At 39.4% G+C, this 14,391-nt stretch overlaps 1 protein-coding gene and 1 long non-coding RNA gene across 2 annotated transcripts in view; one reads left to right on the top strand and one right to left on the bottom strand.

The window, feature by feature from the left end:
* Positions 1-14,391, bottom strand: part of LOC133459560 (FRAS1-related extracellular matrix protein 2-like) — a 146,448-nt gene that overhangs the window by 56,844 nt on the left and 75,213 nt on the right. Inside the window, exons 5-6 of the mRNA XM_061739627.1 lie at positions 12,151-12,276; positions 2,102-2,353 (exon numbers count right to left, since the gene is read on the bottom strand). Of these exons, the coding sequence (XP_061595611.1) occupies positions 2,102-2,353; positions 12,151-12,276 (378 nt within the window). The remainder of the gene's footprint in view (positions 1-2,101; positions 2,354-12,150; positions 12,277-14,391) is intronic.
* On the top strand, positions 5,681-8,037 carry LOC133459561 (uncharacterized). Its single transcript, XR_009784057.1, has 4 exons — positions 5,681-5,844; positions 7,392-7,473; positions 7,680-7,836; positions 7,952-8,037. It is a non-coding gene; the product is annotated as an uncharacterized LOC133459561 (long non-coding RNA).

Here is a 14,391-nt window from a genome sequence, read left to right as displayed (position 1 = left end):
TTTTGTTAGCCCATTGGCATAGATACATTTGTTTAAAATAAGAGAGTTTTGACTAGATTTAGGCTTATTTCTAGAGGTGCTGTTTTTGCAGCGTAATCATGCCAGCACAAGAACAGGCCCGGAGCACAAGAGCAATAAAGGCCCAGTCTAAGGCAGCGGTCAGGACCCCCGGTGCCGGTGGTGTAAAGACGCCCCTGAGACAGTGCAGCTCATAATCGCAGAGTTTAACATGAAGGCAGGTAGGACTTAGACAGAACACCATTACCAAGTGACTCCACACAGGATTATCCGTGCTGTAATATATATATATATATATATATATATATATATATATATATATATATATATATATATATATATATATATATATATATATATATATATATCTTTACCTTATCCCTCGCGCCATTCTGTGGGGGGTGCTGAGTGAGTATGGAGTCCGGGGCCCTCTACTAAGGGCTGTCCGGTCTCTGTATGATCGAAGCAGGAGTCTGGTTCTCATTGCCGGCAGTAAGTCAGACTTGTTCCCAGTGCATGTTGGACTCCGGCAGGGCTGCCCTTTGTCACCGGTCCTGTTCATAATTTTTATGGACAGGATTTCTAGGCGCAGCCAGGGGCCGGAGGGGATCTGGTTTGGGGACCTCAGGATTTCATCTCTGCTTTTTGCAGATGATGTTGTCCTGTTGGCTTCATCAGACCGGGACCTCCAGCATGTGCTGGGGCGGTTTGAGGCCGAGTGCGACGCGGCAGGGATGAGAATCAGCACCTCCAAGACCGAGGCCATGGTTCTCCATCGGAAAAGGGTGGCGTGCCTTCTCCGGGTGGGTGGAGAAGTCCTTCCTCAGGTGGAGGAGTTCAAGTATCTCGGGATCTTGTTCACGAGTGAGGGAACAATGGAGCGTGAGATTGACAGACGGATCGGTGCAGCGTCCGCAGTAATGCGGTCGATGTACTGGACCGTCGTGGTGAAGAGGGAGCTGAGTCGAAAGGCGAAGCTCTCGATTTACCGGTCAATCTACGCACCTACCCTCACCTATGGTCATGAACTTTGGGTAGTGACCGAAAGGACAAGATCGCGGATACAAGCGGCCGAGATGAGTTTCCTCCGCAGGGTGGCTGGACGCTCCCTTAGAGATAGGGTGAGGAGTTCGGTAACCCGGGAGGAGCTCGGAGTCGAGCCGCTGCTCCTTCACACTGAGAGGAGTCAGCTGAGGTGGCTTGGGCATCTGTACCGGATGCCTCCTGGACGCCTCCCTAGAGAGGTGTTCCAGGCATGTCCCACACTGTGTATATATATACACACCGGTGTATATGTATGTAGAGATGTTTTTTAATCCTGTATGGCGGCTTTTGTCCTCGGTGTTGAACTTGAGCTTGATCTATGTTTCTTTGTAGCAGGTCTGCATGCAGCCTATGTCGTAGTTGGCATTTGTTGTTGTTTTTGTCACTTTTTAACTACAAGACCAAACTTTGCTGTAGCTTGCAGCACTGAGCTGCCATTTTTTGACTGACTTTATGTACACAATACATGGGAATGGACCAAATAGAGCATATCTACATGAGCTGGAGGTAATAAATGTCAAGCAACAGTCACTTTTATCTACTTGACAATAAACTATCATATCTAATCCAGCATTGGCAAATATGACTTTTACCGTGACAATCTATCGCCTGGCATTTAGCAAAACTTTGAGCAGAGGCACCAGTCTATTGGGCACGTCAACCCCCTCCCCTTCACATAAAAAAAAAGAAAATAATAAATAAATAAATATATATATTAATAAAATAAATAATATGATATATTAAAATATATATGATATATACTATATATTAAAAATGCATATATATATATATATATATATATATGCCTCAGGTTTTTACCAACATGGTATTAACCATTAATATATATGCAGACAAAGTCAAAATTAAAAAAAAAAAACAACCTCATATCTAACTTTCAAGAAAGGTATATCCTTCATATCTTTAGTTCCAACGATGCTGTAACTGAATAGAACCAGACAAGCAAGATGCCTGATGATTGTCTTGATGGAGAGGTTAATATGGCTGGTGACAAACGTAGCTCATCATCTGCATTGCTTACCGTCATCAATATCTTCCAAGATGTTGACCTTAGTGGTGGGATAGTGCTTGCTCACACGCCCCCCGACAGGCAGGGACAGGGTCAAATTGAAGCTCTCTTCCGCTTCGTACAGCGAGTCGTCGATGACGACGACTCGACACAGCTTTTCCCTCTCCCCCGGGTCAAAGTGAAGGAGGCTGCCGTGCTCCTCTGGACGCGAGATGAAGTCCGAGTACGAGAGAACGGTGGTGGGGAGAGTCCCTGTGGCAGAACCTGGAGAAGAACCAGAAAGGGTCGCAAACATCTATGAGGAGTTTCAGGAGAAATGAATGAACAATATCCATAAGATCAAATAGATTTGAAATGGCATCATGACATCTGCACATGTGCTGTTTTACTGATTATCGGATGATCAGCTTCAGTTTAAAAGTTTCTCTTACTCATGCAGCTATTCATACACTAGCCTATCCATTTAAGCTGTTTAGCAAAACCTATTTAGTTGCTGTTATATAATAAAGATGGGCCCAAATGCTTAACTAATTTGATGGATTTCACATTAAACAGCTCTTTCATTTTCAAGTGCTCAAATATAACAGGAGCAATCACTCAGGAGCTTTTGAAGCTCAGGTTCAGGCAATTTCTTCATTACATATCCATCAATTAAGCATGCGAACAACCTCAAGTTGATTAGGAACCCATTCAGACAATTCAGAGGTAATTTAGAACAACTCGGGGGCAGTTAATAGAAACAATAAACTATTGAATATGGCACAACGTTGGCAGGTATGTTTTCTTGTTGAAAGTGGTTGGTTTTTACTTGGATTTGGAGAGACATTTAATTTTTTTCTCCTACCAGAAGTGCATTTGTCAGTGAAGGGGACAGGGGAATGTGGGGAGTCCTCTCCCACATCTGGACTCAATTAGCCGCTTTTGCACTGGTACCACCTCAGCTCGGTTCTACCCGTTTTGCGCTTTCGCATTAGGGCTGAGACGAGTGGAGCCGCTCCAAGTCGGTACTTTTTTCTGTAACCATTTCAGCCAGGTTCTTTGCGGGCTGAGCAGGGACTATTTCTGACATCACCACCCTCTGCGCCAGTGATTGGTCGGGGGGCGGGGCCGTCAGACGTTTGAATCAGGAAGCGGGAGTCAGCGCGAGAGCGACCCGCGGCTCGCAGCGATTTTATTATGAAGCGCAAAACGTCTGTTTGGTGATCCAACTCTGAGGTGCAGATGTTCATAAACCTGGTGGCTGTCGAGAAAAAATTAAAAAAGGGATGTAGACGGGCTGTTTTACTCTCAGCCGCTCCCGGCTCCAGCTGATTTCTGATCAGCGCCGACATGAACAAAGGGGTTGCGCAATCGAGTACGTCACAGCAGCTTCACCCCAACCTGCACACTTCTCCCCTGGCAGTGCGAAAACACACGTGTGGAGCCGTGTAAAGCCGCGCCGCGCCGAGTCAGGCAAAGTAAGTCCTAGTGCGAAAGTGCCAAATATCCGAGAAGGTCCTCGCTGCAGCACCGCGGAAGGGGGCGGGGCGTCGGACATCACAGGGGCGGGGCGTAGGACATCACAGGGGATGGATGGATTGTTTTTTAAATGTTTTTTAAATGTTAAAACATTTTAAAAACTTTGTGGAAAGTGTGTGGGGAGCTTTTGGGCGGAAAAGTTGCAACTGAACCTAGTACCCCTCGCTGCAGCACCGCGGAAGGGGGCGGGGCGTCGGACATCACAGGGGCGGGGAGTAGGACATCACAGGGGCGGGGCGTGATATCAAAATGACACAGCACCATCTGGTGACCATTTCCAAGAAATACAAATGCAAATTTATATTCAAAGTCATCATTATACAGATGAATCTCAGAAAATAAGAATACCGTGCAAAAGTTAATTTGTTTCAGTAATTAAACTCAAAAGGTGACACTAATATATATATACTCATAATATGCAAAGATAGATATTATATAAGATTATAAAACATACTTGTAATATAATTATTATGTTTAATATTACATAATTATAATAAAAATATATAGATTGTCATTGGGTATTGAGTGTGATGAGTAGGCTAGCACTAAAAATCATTGGTAGTAATGATTCCATATATACAAATTACATTTTTTCAACAAACAAAAGAGGGACAAGGACAACAAAAGCAGGTGTTTTGTGTTAATGTGTTTATTCATTCAGCGAGTCAGCAGTGAGGAGACGCTGCCCAGAGAGTTGGAAAACTCAAGAGATGACTCCATTTATATGGAAGCATATGAGGGACTATATTCAAATTAAAATGCATTTGCGGAAATGCTTTTTCATTTTAAGAATGTGCCCGCATTATTTGAGTCAAAAATGAAATTGATAATATATAATCCGATTTGCATTTTAATTTTCGTATTCAACACTGCTTATTCTTGTACTTAATTCAAATTAAAAAGAAAAAGACGTTTGAGATTTAATTTTCAAATCATGCCTCAGCAAATAGTTCACAATATTCAATTTTAAATCTAAAATTTGAAAATTAAAATGCATTTGCAGAAATGCTTTTTCATTTTAAGAATGTAGCTGCATTATTTGAGTCAAAACTAAAATTGATAATATATAATCCGAATTGCATTTTAATTTTCGTATTCAACACTGCTTATTCTTGTACTTAATTCAAATTAAAAAGAAAAAGACGTTTGAGATTTAATTTTCAAATCATGCCTCAGCAAATAGTTCACAATATTCAGTTTTAAATCTAAAATTTGAAAATTAAAATGCATTTGCAGAAATGCTTTTTCATTTTAAGAATGTAGCTGCATTATTTGAGTCAAAAATAAAATTGATAATATATAATCCGAATTGCATTTTAATTTTATTCTTTACGCTGCACATTTTATGTCATAATCAAAAAGAAAACAAAGAAGACATTGCTTTTTCTTTTTCATGCTCTGCCCGCAAAAAAGTGTACAATATTCAAAATGAATTCGCAATCCCAGCGGCGCAGGAGAGTGACGTCACGGCTTCTCCTGTTCTCCAGCTGCAGCCCAGAAACCCTGGAAAATGCTCACGTTTTTTAAGGTGACATCGTATTTTGCCGATTTCCCAAAGTCTGTTAGAAAAGGTCTGATTTCCTACAACTCTAACAGAGTTCTAGATGTCAACATGAGACACAGACAGCAGCGTTTCTCTACACGGAGCGTTGGTGCCGGGCTGACTCCTCCTATTCAGACACGTGTGTTTGTTTACAACCTATGGAGCACGAAATGCAAAGAGGAGCAACGTCGACCGACAAGGTACAGTAATATTACCGGATTTTGCCACAAAAATGACTTTACTAGCATTTTTGCTTGTTTTTAGCATAATGTTTGCATGTTGAGCATGTTATTTATTTATTCCAGCTTTGTACATAGACGAGTTGCATCAAGTCCAGGCAAGGGACACGCAGAAATTATACCCCTGTCGTTGTCCAGCGTGACAGTCTGACCGTCAACGGTATTTTTTCATACAGTAAAGTTGTCACTTCTCAAAAGTACACTTCATTGCATGGTCAGATGTGATTATTATTGTTTTCTGAATTTGGAGAGCAGAGTTTGGCATACAGGCATACCACTGACTGAGGAGCCAGAAAATGTTTTAGAGTCCAGGTAAATTTTTATGGCTAAATATTTACTCTAATCTAAATTGTATGTTTTGGTCCTGGTTATAGCATGCATTTCCTGAAAATGACTGCTGAGGAGCAGCATGAGTCTCCAGATGAGGAGGAGATCAATTATTTGAGAAAAACAATGTAAGTGAATGTTTGTGAGTCTTTTTGTCTTGTTTTGTTTTACTCGTGTGTAATTGGCAAAGTATTCAAGGCACTTGCAATGTCAATGTCAATGTCAATGTCAATTTTATTTATAAAGCACATTTAAAAACGACCGAGGTCGACCAAAGTGCTGTACAGCATACAAGAAAATAAAACAATACCAAAAGAAAAACACAGTACACAGTGTAGAAACAATAAAATCACTAACAGACTAAAATGATCAATAAAATAGTAATAAAAAACATAACAGTACACATACAGTGCACAATCACTTCACACAGATGTGGGGAACTAAGTTGTCACACACTAAAAGCCAAAGAAAATAAATAAGTTTTCAAAGAAGACTTAAAAACCACTAGGGTCTGGGCAGATCTAACATTTAGTGGCAAACTATTCCACAGCTTAGGGCCGGCCACCGCAAAAGCTCGGTCACCTCTAGTTTTGAGCCTAGATTTCAGGTACGCTTCATTTTGTGGTTGATTCAAAATTAAATGTACCTGCGAATGCCTTGAATTGTTTGCCAGAAACACACTGAAGAAGGGGGATACGAAAACGTGTGACGATAAATATATATATATATATATATATATATATATATATATTTATTTTTTTTTATTTTTTATTTTTTTATTGTATTTTTATATTTTCAGCCACAAAAAGAGGGGTATACCTTAAATACATAGAACACAAACCCCCACAACTCAATTTCCAAAAAAAAAAAGTCAAAGTCCATACATACCAAACATATTTCATAGTGCTATAATCATGCCAAATATACTAACCAAAAATTCTACTCAATGCACTAATTGAGAATACCAGATAGTACTACCCTATCTGTTCTATCAATGACTCTGAAATAATAATTAAATAGTTAAATAATATTCCTACCTACTTCTTGATGAAGGGGACTTATAAAAAAAAAAAAAAAAAAAAAAAAAAAAAGTAGGAAACACTTAATGTCATTACTTTCTTATCCTAAGTTGGGGCTGGTCCGTTAAAGAACCAAAATGATATCCAAATATATACCCTCAAAACACAACGAAAACAAAACCAAAAAAACCTAACAAAACAAAACAGACATAAACGGTGGGAAAACCCCACTTAAAACAAACACGACAACAAAACAATACAAACCATTACACTCAGGTCTTATCATTGTCGTTATGCCTTACAATTACCTACGGATTTCTTAAAATCAAATTCTGTATGAGATTGCCATATTTTTAAAAAATCTGAGGATCTGCCTTTACTCTTGTAGTAAATATCATCAAGTGTAAGGAGCGTGAGAGTTCGTTCCACCAATGGGCTAATACTGGGGGTTTAGTTTCTTTCCAATTTAAGGTTATACATTTCCTGGCTGCCAACATAGCAAGATAAATATATTTTTACACTTGGAATTGCTGTTCCTTTTATCCTTTTGAGCTATACTTTATTAGGAATTCAGCACACAGTTGAGTGCATTGTCTCCTATTTATTTTACTGGTATGTAATTCCATTCTTATGTGTTTATGTATGCTCACGTGCAGCATTGACATCGATGATCCTGGTCAGAGGTTCAGGAAAAGGAGACGGCTCTGATGAGGAATATATTCCTCACCTTTGTTTATGGTATGCTTTACTTATTGGTTGTATATCAAGTATTTAGAAAATGTATAAAAGTACATATGTATTATGATATATACATATCATATACATATACTGTAATACGTATAGTACAGATTTTATTTGAAATGATAAAATACTATTAACACTATATGATATAAAAGTGAGTAATGTGACAGTAACAGAGCTGTTGTTTTTTTCTCAACTAACAGGACAACTTCAGACTTCGAGAACTTCCAAAATCACATCCTGATGTATGCAGGAAAGCATTTTGGCTTTAGCCCACCTGTATACACAGCTCAGACGTTGCTTGTAACACTTGGTTACAACCACCGCCTCCCTGCACGAAACCGTGATGGGACACAAGATGTAAGTTGTTGGGGTTTTTTATATCATAGTTGTCTGACACCCGAATAGATTCTTAGCACTGTTACCATATCTCGTTGTGAAATTGTTTTAAATTATGTTGTTGTTTTTTCCCAAGTTACCGATGGTTCTACAATAAAAACATGAAGAGCGGGAGTGTGTATACCCTGAAAGAGAAAAAGGACTATGGCTACTGTACATCCCTGAACTACAGAAGCCCACTCTTTCAAAGAGGCTTCAGAATGGAAAGGGCCTTCCCAGGAGACAGAGTCTGAGGCCTGGAGATCCAAGGCCCCTGGGTCTGCTGCCACATCACAACCACAACCACACATGGACTGGTAAAAACTAAGGTGTCACGTGGAGATGCAGGTCCTCGTGATGACAGCTAAAACTTTGATTGCCTGTTGTTATATCTGTCTCAATACTCGGGAGCAAAGCTCCAGGATTTCAGGACAGAGTAAAATAATTCACTGACATAATTTCTTGTTCATGTCTTGTCACAATCCCTAAATAAATGTAGCTGTAATTGCAAATAATCTGATTATCATAACCTATTTTCTCATAACTTCTCACTTGAATCAAAATCTCTGGGAGATTCTCTGCATTTGGTGTTTTTCACAATGAATATAATTCGGAATCGGAAAGATATATATATATTTTTTATTCTGTAAACAAGGACAGAACTCAACATTTCTGACTTGTACATAATAAAATGTATAAAAATAAAAACTATTTACATTGAAAGTGTAACCCAGCTAAACACTGTTATTCACACCAGCCAGTGCAAAAAAAAAACGGTGTACTGGTTGTTTGGAAGATTACAGATAGGTTTCCTGACCCAAACTACACAGCTTGGGATGACGACCTGATTTCCTTCCGCATGCCGCAACTCTCAGCTCCACTCCAGGCTTCTGGTGGTCATCGTGGCGAAGATGTTGTTCCAGGCAGCCCGGGCCGGCCACAAAACCCCATCTTCTAATATAAAATACTGCATGTGTGCCATATGATTACTTATGCAGAGCTTCTCCAGGTCTGTGGGCATGTCCCTGCAGTTTGTGCAGCTGGGGTTCATCTGGACCACCTGGACTTGGACGCTCAAGTAACGCCATCACATCAAACACCAGGCCTGGCAGCCTGGTCACGACCTGCCCCAGAAAGGTTTTCATCTGTGGTGGAGTCAGGGCTGTGAGGTAATCCTACAACATAAAGCATTTATTTGATATTTTATGTTATTGTACGAGATTGCATTACGAGATTTCCTGGATGACATGAGTTATCTAACCCAGCTAACAAATAAATAAATGTTACGCCAGAGAGTTGCCTTTGTAATTGTCTTTCCACAGCCAAACCTTATTTTTTGACCCTTAGAAACACGTCTACCTGCAAGTAATAAATTACCCTCTCGATTGTAAATGCAGTGATGTAAGTTAGATGTGATCTGCACACATCAAGCCAACATTTCTTTATAAAATAACATGCTCAACATGCAAACATTATGCTAAAAACAAGCGAAAATGCTAGTAAAGTCATTTTTGTGGCAAAATCCGGTAATATTACTGTACCTTGTCGGTCGACGTTGCTCCTCTTTGCATTTCGTGCTCCATAGGTTGTAAACAAACACACGTGTCTGAATAGGAGGAGTCAGCCCGGCACCAACGCTCCGTGTAGAGAAACGCTGCTGTCTGTGTCTCATGTTGACATCTAGAACTCTGTTAGAGTTGTAGGAAATCAGACCTTTTCTAACAGACTTTGGGAAATCGGCAAAATACGATGTCACCTTAAAAAACGTGAGCATTTTCCAGGGTTTCTGGGCTGCAGCTGGAGAACAGGAGAAGCCGTGACGTCACTCTCCTGCGCCGCTGGGATTGCGAATTCATTTTGAATATTGTACACTTTTTTGCGGGCAGAGCATGAAAAAGAAAAAGCAATGTCTTCTTTGTTTTCTTTTTGATTATGACATAAAATGTGCAGCGTAAAGAATAAAATTAAAATGCAATTCGGATTATATATTATCAATTTTATTTTTGACTCAAATAATGCAGCTACATTCTTAAAATGAAAAAGCATTTCTGCAAATGCATTTTAATTTTCAAATTTTAGATTTAAAATTGAATATTGTGAACTATTTGCTGAGGCATGATTTGAAAATTAAATCTCAAACGTCTTTTTCTTTTTAATTTGAATTAAGTACAAGAATGAGCAGTGTTGAATACGAAAATTAAAATGCAATTCGGATTATATATTATCAATTTTAGTTTTGACTCAAATAATGCAGCTACATTCTTAAAATGAAAAAGCATTTCTGCAAATGCATTTTAATTTTCAAATTTTAGATTTAAAATTGAATATTGTGAACTATTTGCTGAGGCATGATTTGAAAATTAAATCTCAAACGTCTTTTTCTTTTTAATTTGAATTAAGTACAAGAATAAGCAGTGTTGAATACGAAAATTAAAATGCAAATCGGATTATATATTATCAATTTCATTTTTGACTCAAATAATGCGGGCACATTCTTAAAATGAAAAAGCATTTCCGCAAATGCATTTTAATTTGAATATAGTCCCTCATATGCTTCCATACATTTATACCAGTGGCTCACAGTGAATTCAGTAGCAGGACTTCAGTTCAGTTGCAACTTTTCCGCCCAAAAGCTCCCCACACACTTTCCACAGAGTTTTTAAAATGTTTTAACATTTAAAAAACATTTAAAAAACAATCCATCCATCCCCTGTGATGTCCGACGCCCCGCCCCTGTGATGTCCGACGCCCCGCCCCTGTGATGTCCGACGCCCCGCCCCTGTGATGTCCGACGCCCCGCCCCCTTCCGCGGTGCTGCAGCGAGGGGTACTAGAAATATCCGACAATCGGGTCCAAAGGAGGAGCAGTCTTATAGACACAGACCCCCCCACGCAGGGCACCAACTGTTGGTGCCGGTTCCGTCCGGATACGGATACGGGTACGGGAGCAGCAAAACCCACACAAACAGACTGAGACACAGTTTCTTCCCCCAGAACTGTAAAATCCATCACTCCATACCCCTAAACATCTACCCCCCCACCCATAGACTGATCTGTATGGAAGAGTATTAGGGCCATGCAGGAGGGGAAGATTTTTTTTTATTGTGCACTTCGAGAAAAAAGTCGAAATGTCGAGAAAAAAGTCGAAATGTCGAGATTAATGTTGAAATACAATTTCGAGACAAAGTCAAAATGTCAAGAATAATGTTGAAATTTTGTGAATAAAGTCAAAATTTCACCTTTTTTCTCAACATTTCGACTTTTTTCGTGAGCGCATAATGAAAAAAAATCTTCCTCTTCTAAAATATTATTTTTATTTTTCTCCTGCCTGGCCCTAATACCTTCCGTATATCTGAACTTTATTTACTTTGACTATTTTTATTCTATTTTTGTATTCATTTAGATATGTTATACTTGTGCCTGTGTCTTTTTGTGCATCCTGAACAAAATGTCATTATGCATCGTGACAATACAAATGATTGATTGGTTCTTGAATCTTTTACCTGCACATTGTTTTGAGCTGTTCCAACCTACTTCCGTTCATGGAAATCAAATACAGAGACTACATTAGATGTACAAAAACTCTGTTAAAAAGACAGTCCAGCCCTGGAGCAGTGTTTTTGGGACATATTTATAAAGCATTAACTTGCACAAGAATGATGAGACTAAAATATCCCAGAGAGAATCCTTAGAAAAGCTTGTAATCGGACGCGAACAAAATCATCTGTAAAACACGAGGAGGCAGTGCAATATCACGCAATATCATTTATACCTTCTACAGGTTCAAAGTCTCAAGCATTCATTTATATTCAACATTTATATTCTGTATTCAACATTTACACCACAGCTGAATAGACAGAATTAAGAGCCTTAAAAAGGGCTTTAATTTGAATCCAGCAAATATTCATTACATACCTGAGTCTTAAATGTTTCAGCAAACAGCTGCATCCACAATTTTTCCCCATTTAGCTGTTTTCATTTTAATTAGGAACTAAATTTGGTGTAAAATCTTAAATAATCAAAATTTGAAAATATTGAGGAAGCTGCACATCAACCTTTCAGCAAAAAATATGTATTTATTTCTGTAAAAATTTATTAAACTGAAATTTCTACTTTAAGTTTGACCTTGAATCGCAGCATAAAGTCAGATGTTCTACTCGTTTTAATGAGGAGAGTTTTGAGAAGCCATCCCTGCACCATCTTTGAGAAATATTCCTTTTTTTAAATCTACAGCCAAAATCCCTGAATGAAATGAGAGAGACATGGCAGAAAAGGAGGACAAATTCTGATCCATTACCCTGTTGTGTGTAGCAAACCACCATGAGCTCCTGGCTGACGTCTCCGCTGCGGTGTACTGGGATGAATAGCTCCCCAGCATCCTCCTCTACTGAATACATCTGTTCAGGGAAGAACACACTGGACTCTGTGTGGACGAGCAAAGAAAAAGAGAGAGCAGATGGAGAAGAAAGCAGAAAAAAGTTAAGGGCAATGATACGTATAACAATTTGCAATAATCCAAAGAACATTAGGCTACAAAGGACTGGTGCATTTGTCCTGGCTCTGCATTAGTAGGTAAGCAGCTCATAGCTCTTTGCTCTTTATTTTTATTTTGTATCTGCAAGAAGAGAAATTCATACTCCAAAACTAGTTCTCCAACATTTTGTTTTTCTGTTTTGATGCAACCGGATGGGTTCTTCCATACAGGACTGTCTCAGAAAATTAGAATATTGTGATAAAGTCCCTTATTTTCTCTAATGCAATTAAAAAAACTAAAATGTCATACATTCTGTATTCATTACAAATCAACTGGAATATTGCAAGCCTTTTATTATTTTAATATGGCTGATTATGGCTTACAGTTCAAGATTAAGATTCCCAGAATATTCTAATTTTTTTAGATAGGATATTTGAGTTTTCTTAAGCTGTAAGCCATGATCAGCAAATTTTAAAATAATAAAAGGCTTGCAATATTTCAGTTGATTTGTAATGAATACAGAATGTATGACATTTTTGCATTACAGAAAATAAAGGACTTTATCACAATATTCTAATTTTCTGAGACAGTCCTGTCAGTTTTCTCTTTCATATCGTTCTACAGACGATTCCCTCTTGAGGCCGCTGAGTTCATCACACGGCGTATATCACTGGGGAGTTTGGCTCATCAACTCCCACATACACAGCAGGGTCAACCACCTACTTATTTTCCTACCCCACACCTCTGTGTCTCCTGACTGGAGTTTGTGATTGAGTGAGAGCCTCAGAGTCAGTGAAAGCATCATCTATCAAAGCACAAAAAACTTGCAATTATTGTGTAAACAGAAAAGTTGAAGCGACTTTCCAGAGATGCACTGGGGATGATAAAAGTACTAAGAGACTGGATGAGGCTTCACTTTGATCGAGTTCTTTTTGGGGTTTGTCCCCACCCACCGTGAGACACTGACTACGTTTACATGCAGTCAAAATTCGGGTTAAGGTCAATATTCCGGTTACTGAAACATTGGGAATAATCTTTTTCCATGCGTGAGGAAACAGGGTTATCCCGGTATACATGGTAATTAATCATTTGGGATATCTGGATCAAACCAGCGATGCACGGAGAACGTGATGACGCAATTCCCGTCATTTCCGCTTCTTCTTCCTGTATCCAAATCCAAAACATCAACAATAACGGCAGATAATCGGACCCACTGGTACCGTTTTGTTTCTCGGCCCTGTAGTTCACCTTTTTCAGCGTTTTCCAGCGGAGCTTGATCTGGTCTAGCGTTCATACAAATCCTGCTTCGCGCAACTTTTCGCTCACCTTCTTGTAAATCTTCTATCCCGGTACTTTCTACCGTCTACAAATGCAGAAATGTTCATATCCTTCATTACATTTATGAAGTGATTAGTCTCCTCCTGGTCTTGGTTTCTCCGTGTTTATAAGAACTTCCTGGAGTCACAAGACCAAGATTCTTTGCGAAAAGAACATGCACAGAAAACAAATTCCTGTTCCTTTTGATGGGGATATTCCGTTTGGCGTTTACATGACCAAATATTCGGGTTAGAAAAGGAGTAACCCAGGGCTCATATGGAATATGAGCAAATTCCAGTTATTCAAAGGGGTTATTGGTGTTTACATGGCCGTGCAAAACCGGGTTATTGCTAATATTCCGGTTAGAAAAGAGTTCCACTGCATGGAAACGTAGTCAATAAAAGAGTGAATGATAAGTAAAAACATTTGCTGTAATTTGGTGACGTAAACTTAAAGGAGCTTGAGGCAGGATTTATGAAAAAAATTAGTATACGTTTTAAGTTTTCTAGTAATAATGTCAGATGAAGCGTTCCAAACCAAAACGAATGAGCCCTCTAGTGTATCTCTCCGTTGCCTTGAACAGGCTGTGTGCTGCAAAATGTGCTGCAATTCGGGCCCGAATTTCCCGCGCTGTCCTGCGGATGTGACGTCACATGACGCTGCATGTGCGTTCTCCCCGTTCTCCCGTGCCGGCTTCACTGTTGGCTGCAGTACCCCCGACGGCCGTCGTGGTGAAGGGTGGCGCTA

Source organism: Cololabis saira, chromosome 14 (assembly GCF_033807715.1).
Source record: "Cololabis saira isolate AMF1-May2022 chromosome 14, fColSai1.1, whole genome shotgun sequence".
NCBI lineage: Eukaryota > Metazoa > Chordata > Actinopteri > Beloniformes > Belonidae > Cololabis > Cololabis saira.
The sequence above is the reverse complement of the archived record's forward strand: the minus strand, read 5'-3'. Positions and strand labels throughout refer to the sequence as shown.